The sequence below is a fragment of the Nycticebus coucang genome, chromosome 14, assembly GCF_027406575.1.
Source record: "Nycticebus coucang isolate mNycCou1 chromosome 14, mNycCou1.pri, whole genome shotgun sequence".
Lineage (NCBI taxonomy): Eukaryota > Metazoa > Chordata > Mammalia > Primates > Lorisidae > Nycticebus > Nycticebus coucang.
In genome coordinates, this window is record NC_069793.1 from 17,204,999 (window position 1) to 17,223,326 (window position 18,328).

At 36.3% G+C, this 18,328-nt stretch overlaps 1 protein-coding gene across 1 annotated transcript; it reads left to right on the forward strand.

The window, feature by feature from the left end:
* The first annotated feature begins 5,877 nt into the window (after positions 1-5,877).
* On the forward strand, positions 5,878-6,861 carry LOC128565359 (olfactory receptor 4A5-like). Its single transcript, XM_053561764.1, has one exon. The coding sequence runs from the start codon at positions 5,878-5,880 to the stop codon at positions 6,859-6,861; it is 984 nt and encodes a 327-aa protein (XP_053417739.1).
* Positions 6,862-18,328: the final 11,467 nt, after the last annotated feature.

An 18,328-nucleotide genomic window follows, 5' to 3' on the forward strand; every position in this document is an offset into this window, starting at 1 on the left:
GCTTGAAGTTCAAGTTCTGCCAGGTTGGGGGGATATGTGAAAGACACTTCAGCTTTCTATTGAAACTCAAGAAAGTCCACCCTGCGTTAACATATACATCCAGGATTAGGATTATACTAGAGGATTTTTACACATTATTGTACCAATCAGGCTATTCCTTTTCCTTCTTTATTCTTTATCTCCCTGAAAGCAAGGTGGCTCACCGACAGCTCTCCTGGAGACACCCGTGCACATTCAGCCAGGATTCTGGCTCTTGGATCATCTGCTCAACCCACTACAGTCTGATCAGAAATACAGCCTTGATATGGGCTGCCAGTGTTTTCCTCACTATGAGAAAGGCACAGGCTTCATTAAGGTGGACTAAACGATCCTCTTTGAATGGATTGTCCAAGGTCTCCACTCAATGAATGAAACCACACTAGCTCTTTGTATGTAAAATACAAAAAATCTGCTCAAATGAAAAGAGGTCCTGTGCTTTTCCTAGCATCAGTTGACTTTATGTCATATATGAAAGAAATAGAGTTTTGTTCTCTAGAGTTGAGATAAATCACGGGGAAAGAATAGTAGTGTCCTTTCTGGAAATTATCAGCCATCTGTATGCTCCGTTCCCATCTGTCATGATTTTTCCTTTTAATCATTTATTACTTATATAAACTCAGTTTCAGCTTTTGATTAAGCTATTACTATGTGGATTGTAAGGGGCATTAAATGTTCATGTGATGTACTTTGCAGCTATGTATGCCCATTGGCCCTGGGAAATCTGTGCTTTGGTTCAATGAGATGAAATTTGGGATATCAAATTCTTCACCCCCGCATTTCTCAGTGTATAGATTATGAGATTCAATATAGGGGGTCAATTGAATTTTAAAAGCTTGATAGTTTTTCCTTCAGGCCCCCATCTCCTGCCATGGACTTTACAAACTTTGATATAGTGTATTTTTATTATCACCAAGCTCAAAATATTTTCTAAGTTCTGTTGTTATTAATTTTACTATAGGTCAGTTCTAGGTATCTCTGGTTTTTGCCTTCAGGGCTTTATGTGCCTTAAAGGAAAATAATTCATTTTATCCAAAAACACTATTTGAGGTGGTGGAGAAATTGAGGGACAGAGACTTTCCAACAGTCAGAGTAAAACCCTCCTTTGCCAGGGACATGGTAGGGTAAGGGGACTGGGGGCTCTTTCAACCTTCCTTTTGGTTTAAATATTACTGTTTTACCTAAATATTTCATAATGTAAAACACAATTTATGATTAAATTTACTGCAAACTTTTTCTTTTCCCATCACCATCTTTTCACATTACTTGGCATTGAGCTACTTTTTCTTGGCAAGACCCAAGTCTTTTTTCCTTTATGGATTATTCTAAGGAATAAAACTGTTCAGAGACATAACTTCCTTTGAATCTGTTCCAAATATTCTAATTAACTCATCGGTAATGACCTTACCTTTCTTTCATCTAAAATAGTGGTGATTTAAAAAGTCATAAGCTGTAATTCTACCTATAAATGTAAGAATTATTTTCCTGATAAAATAACCCAGGAGATTTTTGGTAACTCAATTTTCTTCCCAGGCTGGAGCATGTGTTCAGGTGATATCTTCTACATGAATGTTTTCTTGTTATACCCATCATTGCTGTAGAAAATTGTGGAAGGTCTTGATTTCCTTGGGGAGACATAGGGAGATGCTTTTAAATAGGAAAGCAGTGGCCATAGGAGTATGCTATTTGAATGACTGGAAAACTGAAGAGTTCTTCTACTGTGCATGAGAAAGCTCTGTCACTGGCTTACCAGGATGTTACATTCCAGCATTTTCCTTGTTAGGTGCAGAACTTAGTCGCCAAGCACAGGAATGTTATCATAAATCCTCAGTCAAGGCTAAGTACTTTACAGTTGCCTCATCATAATTGATAAGGCAGGGAAAAATTGAAGTAACTAAGTCTAAGGTTGCTAAATTTCTTGTTTATTTGTGCTACAAAATAATGGGGTTGGCCATGTTGATTTCACCAATTAGGTCAATTTTTTACATAGTTATGCAAACACAGCATTTTTGTTTTTCTATGAAGAAATTTTTCCACCAGGTGGAATAGTCACCTATCATTGTACAGTAAATATTGAGATCACATTTAAGTGCCTTTATATTTTAGGCACGCACTTTGAATGCTTCAACACCTCTCTGAAGGACCGAGATAATGGGAAACCTGTGTGGAAATATGGAAATGGTAGCCACTTGGATCTATTTTTAGATTCACTAAACATCCCTATTACATATTATTGTGTGTTAATCATGTTAGGAAGAACATCTTCTCATGTGTTCTCTGATCACATACACAAGGGTGAGATATGCACAATTTTTTCAGTGAAAGAAGCTTTACCAAGGACAAGACCTAAGATGTGAATTCCTGAAATGATTGCCAAGAAATACTCATTGAAAATTTCTGTGATGTAATGAAATGTCTTAAACATCATATATTTCATTGGAGAAATCAGAGTTGGAAAAATTAAGCTAGCAAAACAAAAAATTAATCAGAATACACAAAATATGTTTGGTTTTAGCATACAGCCTAATAGATGTTCATTTTTCATTTAACCAAATAACAAGAGAAATACGTAACACTTATAACAGATAAAGCAGTGGATTTCTAATCTCAGGTTATGGAATTTTATCTTTTAGGTGATAATTACTTTTAGATATTTGAGTTAGAAATCTAAATTTGTGTATTTTAGCGAGGGGAGGTGAAGGGAGGGTAATTAATGAGACCACACCTACGGTGCATTTTACAAAGGTACATGTTACATTTACTAAGTGTAGAGTATAAATGTCTGAACACAATAACTAAGAAAATTCAGTGAAGGCTATGTTAACCAGTTTGATGAAAATATTTCAAATTTTATAAAAAACCAGCACATTGTACCCCATGATTGCATTAATGTAAACAGCTATGATTTAATGAAAAAAAAAGATATTCTCCTGCAAAAAATAAATAATAAAATTGTGTATTTAAACAAGTGTGTTAAAATGTAAAGGAACAAATGCTCAGTATATTCTGCAGTATGATATGGGCTTTTATGTATGAATGTAAAAATTATCCCAGCAAGCATGTTAGGGATAGTATCTCAGCAAAAACAACACTTGGACATTAGCTTGCCTACTGTCATTTAGAAATATTTACAATTGTAATTATAAACTATTATAGAGAGATTTTGTTATGATATTTTATCTTTTAAAAATGTCATATTCTTGGGCGGCGTCTATGGCTCAAGGAGTACGGCGCTGGTCCCATATGCGGGAGGTGGCGGGTTCAAACCTATCCCCGGCCAAAAACCACAAAAAAAAAAAAAAGTCATATTCTTAAGAAACTATGTGGAATTATTTTTTAGAAAAGTCTTAACATAGTGTTCTCAGGGGAAAGTCTAGTAACACTTTTAAAGTATTAAATCTTTGATGACTTAAACTGTATGTATCCTAACTCACACATAAATAGTTAAATTGTCTAATAGAAGTGAACTTTAGCATTGCTGATTAAAGGGGGAAAGGGTACTAAGTCTTGCAGAAAGTAATGTGTGAGAGAAAAAGAGATTGGTTTTAGATGACTTTATACCCTTATGTTCTTCAACATTTATGCCATTATTGGTCTATAGCTTCACTGACAAAATGGCTGAATTATGTGAATAAGACGTATAGAATATTCATCACAGCTGGTGTCTAGAGAGAGCTCAAACTCTTCCTGCACCTCCCCCACTGCCAAATCTATGTAAATGGACTCATCTTGTCTACATGTGAGGTTTTTTAATTCTGTAATTTTTCCCAGCAAAGAATAACCACTAAGTTTAGGTTTGTATCTATATTTGTCCCATTCTTCTCTGCTCTTTAAGTTTGTCCTTAACTGTCATATCTGGAAACTTGTAAAAAATCAATGCTTTTTTTTTTCTTTTCTAATTTTTATAAGTTTTCTTTACTGGTATCTGGCATGGGTTTTTAAATTATGGATCCACCAAGATGCCTCCTGAATACTAGCCTCACTTAATTAAAACATTAATATCCTTACTACTTATGGATATATATTATTAACTATAATTTCTCTGTCTTCTGATTTAATACTTATTTTCTTTCATTTTCCACTATGTGATGGGTCCAACTTCCTCCCTGTTACTCTGCAGGCTTCTTGTCAAACTCTATCCCAGCACAGGTAAAATTACTACTCACTTATAATTAGATAGGCAATTCTGAAATATACTATTTTATTGTATGACCAGAAAGAAGCCCATGAGTAATGGATGTAAAATTTGATTTATCTTGGACTCTGTCTATAATTGTTTTCAAGTTGATCGAGACTGAAGTGCTTTTTTCTGACCCAGTGTGGAGGGTTTAGCAGGTTCTGTGCTAGGCACTTCGTTGTAATAAAAAAAAAAAAACCTAAGGAGTAAACACTATGGGTATCCCCATTCTCAATATGATGACACTGACACACAGAGAGTTATTAGGTGGCTCCGTCACATAGTCAGTGGTGAAGCTGGATTGTGGCAGAGGCAGTGCAGCTCCAGAGTCCACATTATTCTCCACTGTGCTGTGCTCTGTCTCCAAGGATGTCTTGGATCGTAAATATGTACACCCTGAATGGGAAACTCATGTTCGTTATTTGCTCAGTGTAATAATCTAATCTCATTTGCTACTGGCTTGCATTTTTTAAGTAACAGTGATAATCTGAGATATTGTTTTCCAAGTATAAAAATATGAAAAATGAAAGAAATGTCAACAGAGTAGAATAAAGTAAAGGTGGAGAATAGTATCATAGTTACCTTGACTGGACTGGATTCTGAGATTGTCTAGTTGAGTCCCATTATTTTCCAAGGAGCTCACTTTGATAGTCTTATAATTATACTTAGAAAATGACTCTTCCATTGAGCTTGGAATTTTCTCTGAAGTATTCCTCTTTTAGGAATCTACACATTGAATCTCTCTTTTTCAGCACTCATAGTATTTAAATAGGATTGTAAATAAAACCATGTCACACTGTTATTTATCTTTCAGTGTCTATTTAATCCTCCTTCATCACCTAGCTAACTCCAATAGTTCTGAAAAATAATATTAGGTGCTAGTGTGGTAGCTGGTGACAGCCAAGAATTAGTTTAATTCAGTTCAAAATCAATTGCCCGAGGGCAGGATTATATAAAAGTGTGTTAAATATTATAGTACAAGTAAAGAGAATTATAGACCAAAAAAATGTTAATTAAATATGTAGTTAGTACAATCTCTTGATATTTAATGAGATATTCATGAAGACAGAAAAGCTTTTGGAGTATAAAGGATTAAAGGTTGATAGTAGACTTCCATAGTATTTTGTGAGATATTTCAGAAGAGGTTACATTTATTGCAATACAGATCATATTGTAAAGATACCACAACTGCTCCAAAATTCAGAGGACTGACTCTATGCCAATTGATTTATTTATAGTTTATTGTTACAACCAGAGAGTAAGCACTTAGTGAGCAGGAACACTTTCCCTGATGTTTGTGCCACAGAGTAACATATTTTAAATAGAGTTACATAATGTGTGAATGCTTATTGAGCCCTTATCTATTTTTCTCTATAGAATATCCATAAAGACTTAGAGATAGAAGTTTTTACCTATTTGGCCCCAAAGAAAATCATCTGGGGAGAAATGGAATTGTTAAAGAAAAGCCTATTGTGAGCTTGAGAAGAGGAACTCCATAGATATTTTTAGGTAGTGTATATTGTGGGTAAACCACAGTTGAAGATATGAAAAAGATGTATGTGCTCCAAGATATTGTGGATGTGCTCATAGTGCTATTTACAATTTCATTCCAGGTCCTGTTCCCCTGAGCTCTCAGCTCTGACACAAACCTTACAGATGAGTAAATGGGAGAGAGTAACAATGTCACCAAATTTGTCCTCCTGGGATTCACTCAAGATCCTTATGGGCAAAAAGCATCACTGGTAATGTTTTTGCTCACATATCCTGTGATGATAATGGGCAACCTGCTCATCGTGGTGACTATCCTCAGGAGCCCCTCCCTGGGCTCCCCGATGTACTTCTTCCTGGCCTCCCTGTCACTCATGGACGCTGCTTATTCCTCTGCCATTTCACCCAAATTGATTGTAGACTTACTCTGTGACATAAAGACAATTTCCTTCCAAGCCTGCATGGGCCAGCTCTTTATAGAACACATATTTGGGGGATCTGAGGTCTTCCTTCTGGTGGTGATGGCCTCTGATCGCTATGTGGCCATCTGTAAGCCTCTGCACTATTTGACCATCATGAATAGGCGAGTTTGCATCCTTCTGTTGGTGGTGGCCTGGGCTGGAGGCTTTATGCCCTCTGGGGTTCAAATTGTCTTTGTGTACAGCCTCCCCTTCTGTGGGCCCAATGTCAACCACTTTGCTTGTGACATGTACCCATTACTGGAACTTGCCTGCACAGACACCTACTTTCTAGGTCTCACTGTGGTTGCCAGTGGTGGAACAATCTGCATGGTGGTCTTTATCCTTCTCCTCATCTCTTATGGAGTCATTCTAAGCTCCCTTAAGACTTATAGTCAGGAAGGGAGGCGTAAGGCCCTGTCTACCTGCAGTTCCCACATCACCGTGGTTGTCCTTTTTTTTGTTCCCTGTATGTTCATGTATGTTAGACCTGTGTCCAACTTTCCTATTGATAAGTTCATGACTGTATTTTATGCAGTTATCACTCCCATGTTGAATCCTTTAATATATACTTTGAGAAATTCAGAGATGAAAAGCCCTGTGGAAAAACTCTGGTATAAAAAGTTAAATGTGAATGGAATAAGAATGTCTTTTGCACTGACCACATTTGTTACCAGTTCTAAGGCAATGCACAGACGGTGAATTCTAACGATAGATTGTATAGTCAATTCAACTGATTCTCTAGGGATGCTTCTTTTCATTTTTACAAAGACATTGGAAAAGTGGAATCAATTACCTTTTGAGATTAAGATCAATCTACCTAAGAAATTATTCAGGATGAATAAAAGATATGCAAGTTGAAGTAAAAATAAAAGTAAGGTCATATTGTAAATGTATTTTTCTTAGTTTATATTGAAATGGCACTTAGAAGAAAGTGGTTTATTCTTCTTTAAGGAAAAAAACAGGTGTTTTTGAAAATTTGCTATCACTTGTTCATGAGAAAGCATTTTGGCCAATACTTAGAACAAATTTCTAGGGCCCAAAGAGTAAATTTTAAGTTTTAATGTTCACTATGTTATCCACAAAGCAGCTTTCTTTACCTGTATCATGCATTTTTCCTTCTGATTACTTCTGCTTCTCAGGCCAATGTCCATGCTTTCCAGTTCAGGGCACTTGGTTGGCAGATGATATTATTAGTTAAAGACACTATCAGTGGACAATTTTGTTGGATGAAATGTGGATGCAGAAGAAACAGATTCTAGTTCTTGATTATGAGGTAGATACTGAACTTTCTTATATTTTTGTGATTTTCTTCAGTCTTTATGTGCATTTTTGCCATTCTTAGAAGAACATATAAAATTTCTCACTTTGTGTTCATGAATCTGTAGGTATGGGTAAAGAAATGTGTTGTTTTGCATAAGCAATGTGTTTCCTAAATGTTATATTCAAGTTTAATACTTTTACTTATAGACTTAAAGATGATTTGTGTGGTATAAATAGTTTTGATTTTCAATTTTCTAAAAAAATGAGTTTTTCTCAATTAGCAACCATCTTGGAATATCACAAATCAGGAAGAACACAGAATTGCTTTCATCGAATATGCAACATTATTTATGCTTTCTTATAATTTATAATTAAGGAAATAAATTTTAAGGCGAGACCACACTATGCAGCATACGACAAGGGTATAAATCAATTCTGTCAAGTATAGAACATAGATGTTTCGGCACAATAATCAAGTAAATGAGGTGAAAGCTATGTTGATTGGTTTGATCTAACCACATCAGATTGTATAAAAAAATAATCAGCACATTGTACCCCACGTATGAATGAATGTATTCATGATCTATGTGTATCTGACTTAATAAAAAAATAATAAAATAAAATCAAAAAAAGAAAAAAAATTATTATTGTTTTTAAATTTATTATTGTTATTAAATTTATTATTGTTATTTCTGTCTTCCCCTAGAGGTAAATCCCAATGCTAAACTTATCCTTTAAAATATATCATTCAGATGTTCTTCTTCCTTACTTTTGTTAAAATTGTATTATATGGTACATAATTTCTGAATTTTAATTTTGTCCATTATGTCAACTTTCTAAAATTTGATAAGGATGTTGCATGCTACTTTAGTCTCATCACTTCTCCTGTTATATATTATTCCATGTGTGAATATTCTCAAACATAACATAGTCATTTGTGTTGTTTCTAGGTTGGTTCCCCCGGCCCCACATAGTATTGCTATGGACACTCTGATAGTAATTCTTTTGTGTTTAGGTAGAATGTTTATATGTTCACTTTTATGGATGATTTAGTTTTTCCTAATGCTGTGTTTTAAGTGACATATATACCAGCAGGGCATACCAATTCCATTCCTCTGCATCTTGCCAATACTTGGTATGGTAAAATGTCTAATACTTTGCTAATATAGTGGCTTTAAGACAGTGGGTTCAGAGGTGGAACAAGATGGAGGACCAGAAGGATTGTTCAGCTGAGCTCTCCTAGAAACACTGGGTAATAAGAGAGAACCCAGCCATACTGGCATTGGGACCTTACATGGAGTCCTAGCTCAGGAAGCATGGTGAGGAGGTGGTGAACTGGATACAGTGTGTGATCTGGAGGGCTAGAAATCTGACACATTGGGCAAGTGATTGAGACTCACCAGGATCAGCTGGTCTACCCAGGGAGGTCCAGGACTGGAAGAAGGCTCTCTGGAGTTTTTGATTTGTGGGGGAAGCTACACATTAAGTGGAAAGCTTGGAAGAGTGGGTGGACTTGAACAGTATACAACAATTAGATTTGAATACTGGATGGAGTGTATTTGCAATTGGTTTGGTAGCTGGTGAGACAGCCATACAGGGAAGGTCTTGCTAGCCAGGGGCTGCCATTGTGGGAAGGTTGTGAGAAGGTTTCAACAGGAGCCTAAAGGATGGTTGTCTTAATTCCACCTGCCAGGATCAGAATATCAGTCTTGGGATGGGCCAAGGGACTCCTGCGCCTCATAGAAACTGATGTCAAGGGGCACTGTGAGACCCGCCCCTGAAGGATTATGGAAAGCTTTAAGATACCAACCCAGTGGGGTCTGAATGCTGAGGAAACAATCAGGCCATCATTGAGGGCAACTAAGTTAGGAATAAGAGCCACAGAGGTTGCCAGTTGTTTTCTCTGTCTTCTACAAAAACCACAGTGCCTACCTGGTGTCCTGCCAACATAGTGTAACATATATACGCCTATTAAAGTTGGTCCCTTCCAGTGTATATAATTTTTTTTACTATTTTTTTTCACTTTTTTAATTCTTTTTTTCCTCATCTTTTTAATGTTGGTGAGGTTTCTGGAATTTCTAGCCATTTGAGCTTTTTTGTTTTGTTTCCTTGTGTTTTGTTTTTGCCAATTTGGTTGGTTCTAATCTTAACTTCCATTTTTACTTTCATCAAGAGCAAAGATGCCTGTATTTTTGGTGATGAAGAAGAGTTTGGCTATGCTCAGGCTGGTAAGCAGCTCCTGATTTCAAGGAACCCACCCAGCCCAGCCCCTAAAAATTCTTGAATTATAGGCATGGCCTTAACACCATACCAATCAATACATTTCTTCTATCACTCTTATTCCCTCCTCCTGTCCTCATTCTCTCCTGTTCTTCAATTATTTCGTTTCATCCTCTTCCCTTCTTTTCTTTTTTTCCTCTTTCCTACTTTTTTCTCTTCTTTCTTTTCCCCTTTTTTTCCCTGCTTGTGCTTTACCCTTTTCTTTCTTTTGACCTAAGCTTTGAGACAAGGTAATTTAAAGCAAAGGAGGAAGTGAGAAGGGAAAAGGAGGACAAAGAGGTGAACAAGAAGAAACAGGAGGAAGTAACAGAAAAATTGGGGCAACATGAAAAACCAAAACAGAGCAATTCCCCCAAGGGTCCATGAGGCAGCTACTGCAGAAGACTCCATCTATAGAGAGTTAATCGATTTGAAGAAAGGGAATTTAAAATATGAATAATAAAGATAATGAAAAGAATGGATGAGAAAATGGAGAGCTAGAACCAAAAGTCACATAAGATATGTAGACTATAGAAAGGATATGGTGGACCTTAAGGAAATGAAGGAGACAATCAGAAAATGTAAAGGTTCAATGTAAAAGTGTCAAAAATAGGTTGCATCATGGAGAAGAAAGAACAACAGAGTTAGAGGATAAAGTCCTCAAGTTAACCCAGGTTAACTAAAGAGGCAGAAAAGAAGAAAAATAAAGGAGAATGGGCACTTAGCATACTTTGAGATTCCATGAAGTGTTCAAACATATGAATAATAGGGATCCTTGAGGGGAAGAAGATTGGCCCAAAGCCATGGAAGTCTTACTGGAGACTATAATCAACGAAAACTTCCCAAGTATTACTGAAGATCCCAACAAACTCTTTCCAGATAGATATCAAACCCTGGGTAATCTCAACTAAAACAGGGCTTCTCCAAGACACACTGCAATGAATGAAAAAGTTCTGCACTCAGCCATGCGTAAGTGCCAATTGACCTACAGAGGCAGAGCCATTAAGATGACAGCAGACTTTTCAACTGAAACTTTCCAAGCAAGAAGAGAATGGTCATTTACCTTCAGCAGCCTTATACAAAACAATTTTCAGCCCAGAAGTCTGTATCCCAATAAACTAAGGTTCAAAATTGATGGAGAAATAAAATCTTTTGTGAGTATGCAGATGCTGTGGATATTCACCACAAGAAGAAAAGCAGTCCCAGAAATTCTTAGACCTATTCTCAACACTGACCATCACAATGGACCACAAGCAAAGTAAACACTCAGAAGCTTCAGGTCAAACACTTGGGAGACTACTTTTTAGTTGCCATGGAGATTGGGGCCTGTCTTCCTGATTTAGTTGCTCTCAGTCAGTGACTGGTTGTTGTGAGCATTCACTCCCTGCAGGGTTGGGGTCTTAAAGCTTTCCCTGGAATCCTTAAGTGGCACTCACAGTGCCCCCTGTCAATAATTCCTGAGGGTATAGCAGTTGCTCTTTCTTTGTCTTCTCCCATATTCTGTTATTTTTGAGTGCCAGACTTTATGTATAAAAATTTATAAGACAATTTAAGACTTTTTACAATGTTCTTTAAAAGAAGATTCCCTGTTTTTCTAAGTGGCAGCTAGGATTGGAGAAGTAAAGAATCCAGACAGCATTAGCGCAATCAAGAAATGAGATGAATTGGGCGGCGCCTGTGGCTCAAGGAGTAGGGCATCGATCCCATATGCCGGAGGTGGCGGGTTCAAACCCAGCCCCGGCCAAAAAAAAAGAAATGAGATGAATCAAGATGGCTTTGAGTGCCTTTGAGGACTACTCTATTGGCTATTCTCACCTGTTCCCAAAATTGTCTTAAATGAAAGCCTGACTATTTAAGGACTCCTGTCCTAGGTAGACCTTAGATTACACTTGTGAAGGAAGAATACAAGTTCCCCACCACTGGCTTTTAGTGTTTGATAGAACTTTTTTTTTCTTTGATACACTCTTACTCAGTTGCCCGGGTTGTGAGTGCTATGACATCATACCTCACAGCAACCTCAAATTCTTGGTCTCAAGTGATTCTCTTGTTTCAATTTCCCAAGTATCTGGCACTATCAATGCCCACCACAATGCCTGGCTATTTTTAAAAGATGGGGTCTAGATCTTTCTGAGGCTAGTCTGGAACTACCGAGAGCAAGCAATTTGCCCAACTCGGCCTCCCAGAGTGCTGGGATTACAGATGAGCTACTGAGCCCTGCACTGTTTGATAGAACTTTTGCAGATTTCTTTAGGGATATTCATTTCAACAATGTAGCTGAAAGAAATACAGAGAAAAAAAGATATTATTAAGTAGGCCCCTGTGAGTAGATGGTTGTCTTACATGTAAACCTGCTAAGACATAGATAGAGCTCTGCATCACTTTCCAGAAAAACATTTTAAGGCTCTGTGTACAGGCAGGAAGGAGTTAACTCCCTGTAGAGAGAAGTCCTGCAGCCACTCAGGAATGAGATCCCTGTGTAAGTGATCCCTAATAAATTCATCTAGCCCATAAAGCCAGACTTGTCTGGCACCTTCTCATTTGGGGTGAGGGAGTTTTTCTATACTGTCCTGGAATTTTCCAGAAACAACTCATTCCTCAGGGTAAAGCATGAATAGAAAGTTCCACCCAGCTTTTCAGATTCGGTTTGTGGCCTTTAGAATTATTCCATATCTTTAGAGAAAAAAATACCCTCAAATGCAGAGTTTAGTTCTCTGGGTTTACATCAAATATTGGTCCCACAGATCTTTTGTTGCTTGTTGGTTTTTAAAATGCTTGTATGTACATGTACTTTACATCCCTCTAACACTCCTGTTTGTCTTTTTGGAGATTCAGTATACAAGAAGCCATTTTTGCTATATATATCTTTAACTTATAGTTTGGCAATAGATATAGGTTATAGAGTTACCATAGACTGTGGCAATATTTGTGGCAACATTTACATTAGTTAATATTTTTAATGTATTTTCTATTGGAATAAATGAATTCAGATTCTGGGCTGTTGTAAGCATCATTTGATAGGGCAAACATTCGTGCCTCATTCAGGTAAGCAGAAAGCAGTAGCAATTCTTTGAATTCATCTGGAAGGGACATAGAGAATTATGCCTTATGCATATATTAGTTCTTCCTCTTGGAGTCATAATTTAATTCATGGTAATTTTGACCATACCAGATAGTTCTTCCAAATCAAAATGTTTGTGCGCCTTTTCACAGTTGTCACTATGAGAGGCACACTGTTTAGATGTGTTGTTTGCCTCTTGGAAATAATACATAAGAGATTTGGGTTGCTGGATTCCATCTATTTATTAGGTAAATTGAAAACTTCCAACTTTTAGTGGAGCCCATTATATGAGAAAGAGTTTTGTTGGTTCAGATATGTATTTATGTGAGGCTGCCTTTATTGGAGGCTGTCATGACACAAAAATCTAATATTTAACTAAATATATGATAAAATAAATATGCTTTGGAACCAAGGATAAGCCAAGGTAAGAAAATAACAGTGGAAGCCCTTATGTGGTGTCCCTGTGATAGAAAATAACATTTTTTTTTTCTTGTCCAAAATAGTCATTAAGTGGGTATTGGACTACAATTAAAGAATTCAATTAGTGGACTAAAGATCCTTACCTTCAGGCTTTGATCAAGGGACTTTACTCCAATCTAAAAGTGATTACCTGTATTTCAGAGAATTAGAATGTCAATTTTATCTCTAGGGCTCTCTGAACTTCAGGACTTCTGGGGAAGAGACTTTCTAACAGTCAATCTATTCTAATTAACTCATCCGTAATGACCTCCACTCTCTCTCATTTCTAGAAATGATGTAAAAATTTGTAAATTCTGTCTGCACAAATAAATGGAAGTGTTATTTTCCTGATAACAAAACTCAAGAGATTTTTGAAACCCAATTTTCTTCCATGCTGGAGTTTATATTCTGGTGGTATCTAGTCTTCTAGGTGTGATGTTTTCCTCATTGCTTGTAGAAACATATGGAATGTCTCAAATTCCTGCTATGATATTGGAGAGATATAGGGATATTATGTTGATTAAAACAAATCTATTCACTTGTAGATTTGTTTGTAGGGATGCGCTTTGAATGTCTGAATATTGACGAGTTCTTCTACTACCTGTGAGAGAGGTCTGTCATTGGCTTACCCAGTATGTTAGATTCCAGCTTTTGCCTTCTAGGTACAGAACTTAATAGGTAGGCACATGAATGTTATTAAAAGTCCTCTAAGTTAAGTATTTTGGTTGCTAAACCATAATTGACAGAGAAGAGTAAAATTCAAGCAGCTATGTTTAATGTTGTTAAATTTTTGGTTCAGTTGTGCCACTAAATTATTGGCTTGGCATGTTAATTTCTGATAATTAGGTAGTTTTTGCACAGTGTTGCAAACACAGCTTTTTTTTTTTCAATGAAAAAGTTTTTCAAGCAGGTGAAAATATTCAACTACAATTGTACTGTAAATATTGACACATTAGGTTTAATTGCCTTTATATTTCAGGCTTTGGATGTTTTGACAACTCTCTGAACAGCTGAGATATGGGAAGCCTGTGTGGATACATAGAAACTATAGCCACTTGATCTATTTTGAGATCCAGTGATCACTCATATACTATCCTACATTCTGTGATCACACCCACATGGATGAGGTATGTACAGTTACCTTTGGTGAAGGAAGCAGTTACTTTTCAGGACCGTGGACAAGGCTTCAGAAGTGAGTCTTAAAATGACTGACTCATTGAAAATTCCTGTGATGTGTTGAAATGAAGCTAATGTCTTAAATATCACTTGTTTTTATTAGAGATATCTGAATTGGAAAAATTAAGCTGTCGATACACAGAAATTCATCAGAATATACAAAGTACATTTAGTTTTAGTTTATAGCCTCATAGGTGTTGATTTTTATTTTTGCAAATAAGACAAGCAAGGTTGCATGTTACTGTATAATAAACTAATGGATTTATAATATCAGTTTTGGGGATACTACATTTTACATGACATGTTAATAATGCTGTAAATTATTTTCAGCTATATTTGAATTAGAGAATTTAAAATTGCATATTTTACCAAGGACCTTAAAGTGTAAAGTAAAAAATCCATATTATGGTCTGGAAGCATGATTTGGGCTTTTATGTATGAATATAGAAGTTATCCCAACAAACATGTTAGGGACAATATCCCTGGAAACTAACATGAGGACATTACCTTGTCTACTGTCATTTAGGAAGATTTATAAGACTGAAATTATGAAATCCTAGAGAGGGCATATTTGTTATTATGGGATTTTTTGTTTAAAAAATGTCATGTTCTTAAGAAACTATGTTGTCACAAGAATGGAGAAGCATGAATCCTATGTACTCAATCTTGATATGAGGACAATTAATGACAATTAAGGTTATGGGGGGGGAAGCAGAAAGAGGGATGGAGGGAGGTGGGTGGGGCCTTAGTGTGTGTCACACTTTATGGGGGCAAGACACGATTGCAAGAGGGACTTTACCTAACAATTGTAATCAGTGTAACTGGCTTATTGTACCCTCAATGAATCCCCAACAATAAAAAAAAAAAAAAAAGAAAAAAAAAGAAACTATGTTGAATTATTTTTGTTCTAGAAAAGTGTTAGCAGAGTGTTTTAAGTGGAAAGCCCATTAATACTGTTTAAAAATATTGAATCTTCGATGACTTAAAATATTGAGAAGACTGTTTGTACCCTAACTCACCACAAAAAGTTAAATTGCTCAATAGAAGATTTATCCTGGTCATAGCTATCACTGATGATTAAAGAGAGAAGAGAAAAGGCACAAAACTTTGCAGTAAGTAATATTTGGGGACAAAGGAGAGTTGGTTGTAGATGACTTTACACCCTTATGTTCTTCAACATTTATGCTTTTTTTGGCCTATAGCTTCAACAATGACAGAAATGCTGAAGTATGTAAGGAGATGTGTAGAATATTTATCCTAGCTGACATCCAGAGAGAGCTCAGCCTCTTCCTGCACATGACCTTCCTCACTTCCCAATCTATGTAAATGGACTCATGTCTATTCTTCTCTATTCTTTAATTTGTCCTCAGATCTAGAAACTATTAAAATCAATTCTTTTTTCTTTTTGAATTTTAAAAGTTTTCTTTACTAGAATCTGATCCTGGGGGGGTTTTTTGTTTGTTTGTTTGCCATACATACAGCAAAACGTTTCCTGAGTATCCCCAAGGATGCTGAGCAGGTTGAGCTCCCAGTACTTCTTCACTCAAAGAAATCATTCTAAAGAAAAAAATTTAAAATGATACTAGCTTCACTTAATTATCACAATAATATCCTTACAGCCTGTGGATATACATTAACTATAACCTGTCTTTTCTTTTCTTTTTCAATTTGATTTTTCTTTTCTTTCATTTCATCCCATGTAGCTCTCCTTCTGATGGGGGGTGATTTTCCCTGGTTATTCTGCAGCCTTTTCTCCAAGCTTCATCCCAGTGCAGGTAAAATTACTACTCACATATAATTAGATAATTAGATAAGCAGCTCTTTATATATACAATTTTATTATATGTCCAGAAAGAAGTTAATGAGTTTTCCTCATGAACCCAGGATTTTTGCTTTATCCTGGACTATATCTATAATTTTTTCAAGTTGAATAAGATTGAGGTGATTTATTGTCATCCAGTGTTCACAAGGAAGCATTCAAGAACACTATTAATATCTCTCACTTCTGGAAGCTTTAGCAGGTGCCAGGCTCTGTTTGCAAAGATGTCTTGGATCTTATATAGGTACAACCTGAATGAGAAACTCAAGGTCATTATTTGCTCACTGTAATGATCAAATCTCATTTGCTGTTGGCTTGTATTTTTAAAGTAACAATGATAATCTGGGAATTTTTTTTAGTAGGCTGGTTAATTTATTTTTAACTTAATTTTTATTAAATCATAACCATATACCTTTAGGGGTACAATATGATGATTTGATATATAATATGGAATTCTTAAATCAAACTGATTAACATAACCATCACCTCACTTACTTATTTTTTGTGGTAAGATATTTATAATATAGTCTTAGTTGTTTTGAAATGTATCCTTGCATTGTGCACGTTAGATGAGATCCCGCCGAATAACCTCCTTCCACTCCCCCTGCTCCCTCCCCTCCCCCCTCCCCTCCTTTCGGAACTATGTTTGTGTTTTATCATTCCTATGGGTGTGTAGGTGATTATATACTGATTTCATAATAGTATAGAATATAGTAGATACATTTTTTTCATTCTTGAGATACTTTACTAAGAAGAATATGCTCCAGCTCTATCCAGAATATGTTCCAGCTCCAACATAAAAGATGTAAAGTCTGCATTCTTGTGGCTGAATAGTATTCCATGGTGTACATACACCACAATTTCTTAATTCGTTCATGGATTGATGACCACTTGGGCTGCTTCCATGACTTTGCAATTATGAACTGGGCCGCAATAAACATTCTGGTGCAAATGTCTTTATTATAAAATAATTTTTGTTCATCTGGGTAGATACCTACTGATGGAATTGCAAGATCAAATGGTAGGTCAACTTTTAGTTCCTTGAGAATTCTCCATCCTTCTTTCCAAAAATGCTGTGTTAGTTTGCAATCCCACCAGCAGTGTAGAAGTATTCCCTTCTCTCCACATCCACACCAACATCTGCAGTTCTGGGATTTGTGATGTGATCTAATCTTACCAGAGTTAGGTGCTATCTCAAAATGGTTTTGATTTGCATTTCTCTGGTGATTGAAGATGATGAGCATTTTTTCTTTATTGTCTTTTTCTTTTTTTTTTTTTTTTTTTTTTGGGAAAGAGTCTCAGTATGTTGCCATCAGTAGAGTGCCTTGTTGTCACAATTCACAGCAACCTCTAACTCTTGGGCTTAAGAGATTCTCTTGCCTCAGCCTCCCAAGTAGCTGGGACTATAGACGCCCACCACAGTGCCTGGTTATTTTTTTGTTGCAGTTGTCATTGTTGTTTAGCAGGCTTGGGCAGGTTTCAAACCCACCTGCCTCAGTGTATGTGGCCAGCACCCTAGCCATAGAGCTACAGGTGCAGAGCCTGATGAGCATTTTTTCATGTGTTTGTTGGTCTATCATCTTCAGAGACATTTCTTTTTAACTGTCTTGCACAAAGAAATGGGGTTGTTTATTTTTTTCTTATTGAAAAATTTGAGTTCTGTATAGATTCTATTTACCATGCCTTTGTCCGAATCATAACTTGAAAAATTTTCTCCCATTCTGAAGGCTATCTGTTTTCTTTACGTGTAGTGCCTTAGCTGTGCAGAAACTTTTTAGTTTGATCAGATCCCAGTAATATATTTTTGGTGTTGCTTCAAATGCCAGGGAGGTCCTCCTCATAAAATATTTTTGCAGGCTAATATCTTCAAGCTTTTTCCCTGCACTGTCTTCTAGTATTTTGATAGTTTCATGTCTTAATTTTAAATCTTTTATCCACTGAGAATAAATTTTTGTTCATGGTGAAGGTGGGGATCCAGTTTCAGTCTTCTACAGGTCACTATCCAGTTCTCCCTGCACCATTTGTTAAAGAGGAAATCTGAGTGTTTTTGTTACACTTATCAAAGATCAAATGATGATATTATGTGCTTGGGTTCATGTCTAGGTTCTCTGTTCTGTTCCATATATCTACATCTC

Bases quoted from the DNA above. Each gene is read 5' to 3' on its own strand.
- LOC128565359 (XM_053561764.1), top strand. From the start codon at position 5,878: ATGGGAGAGAGTAACAATGTCACCAAATTTGTCCTCCTGGGATTCACT.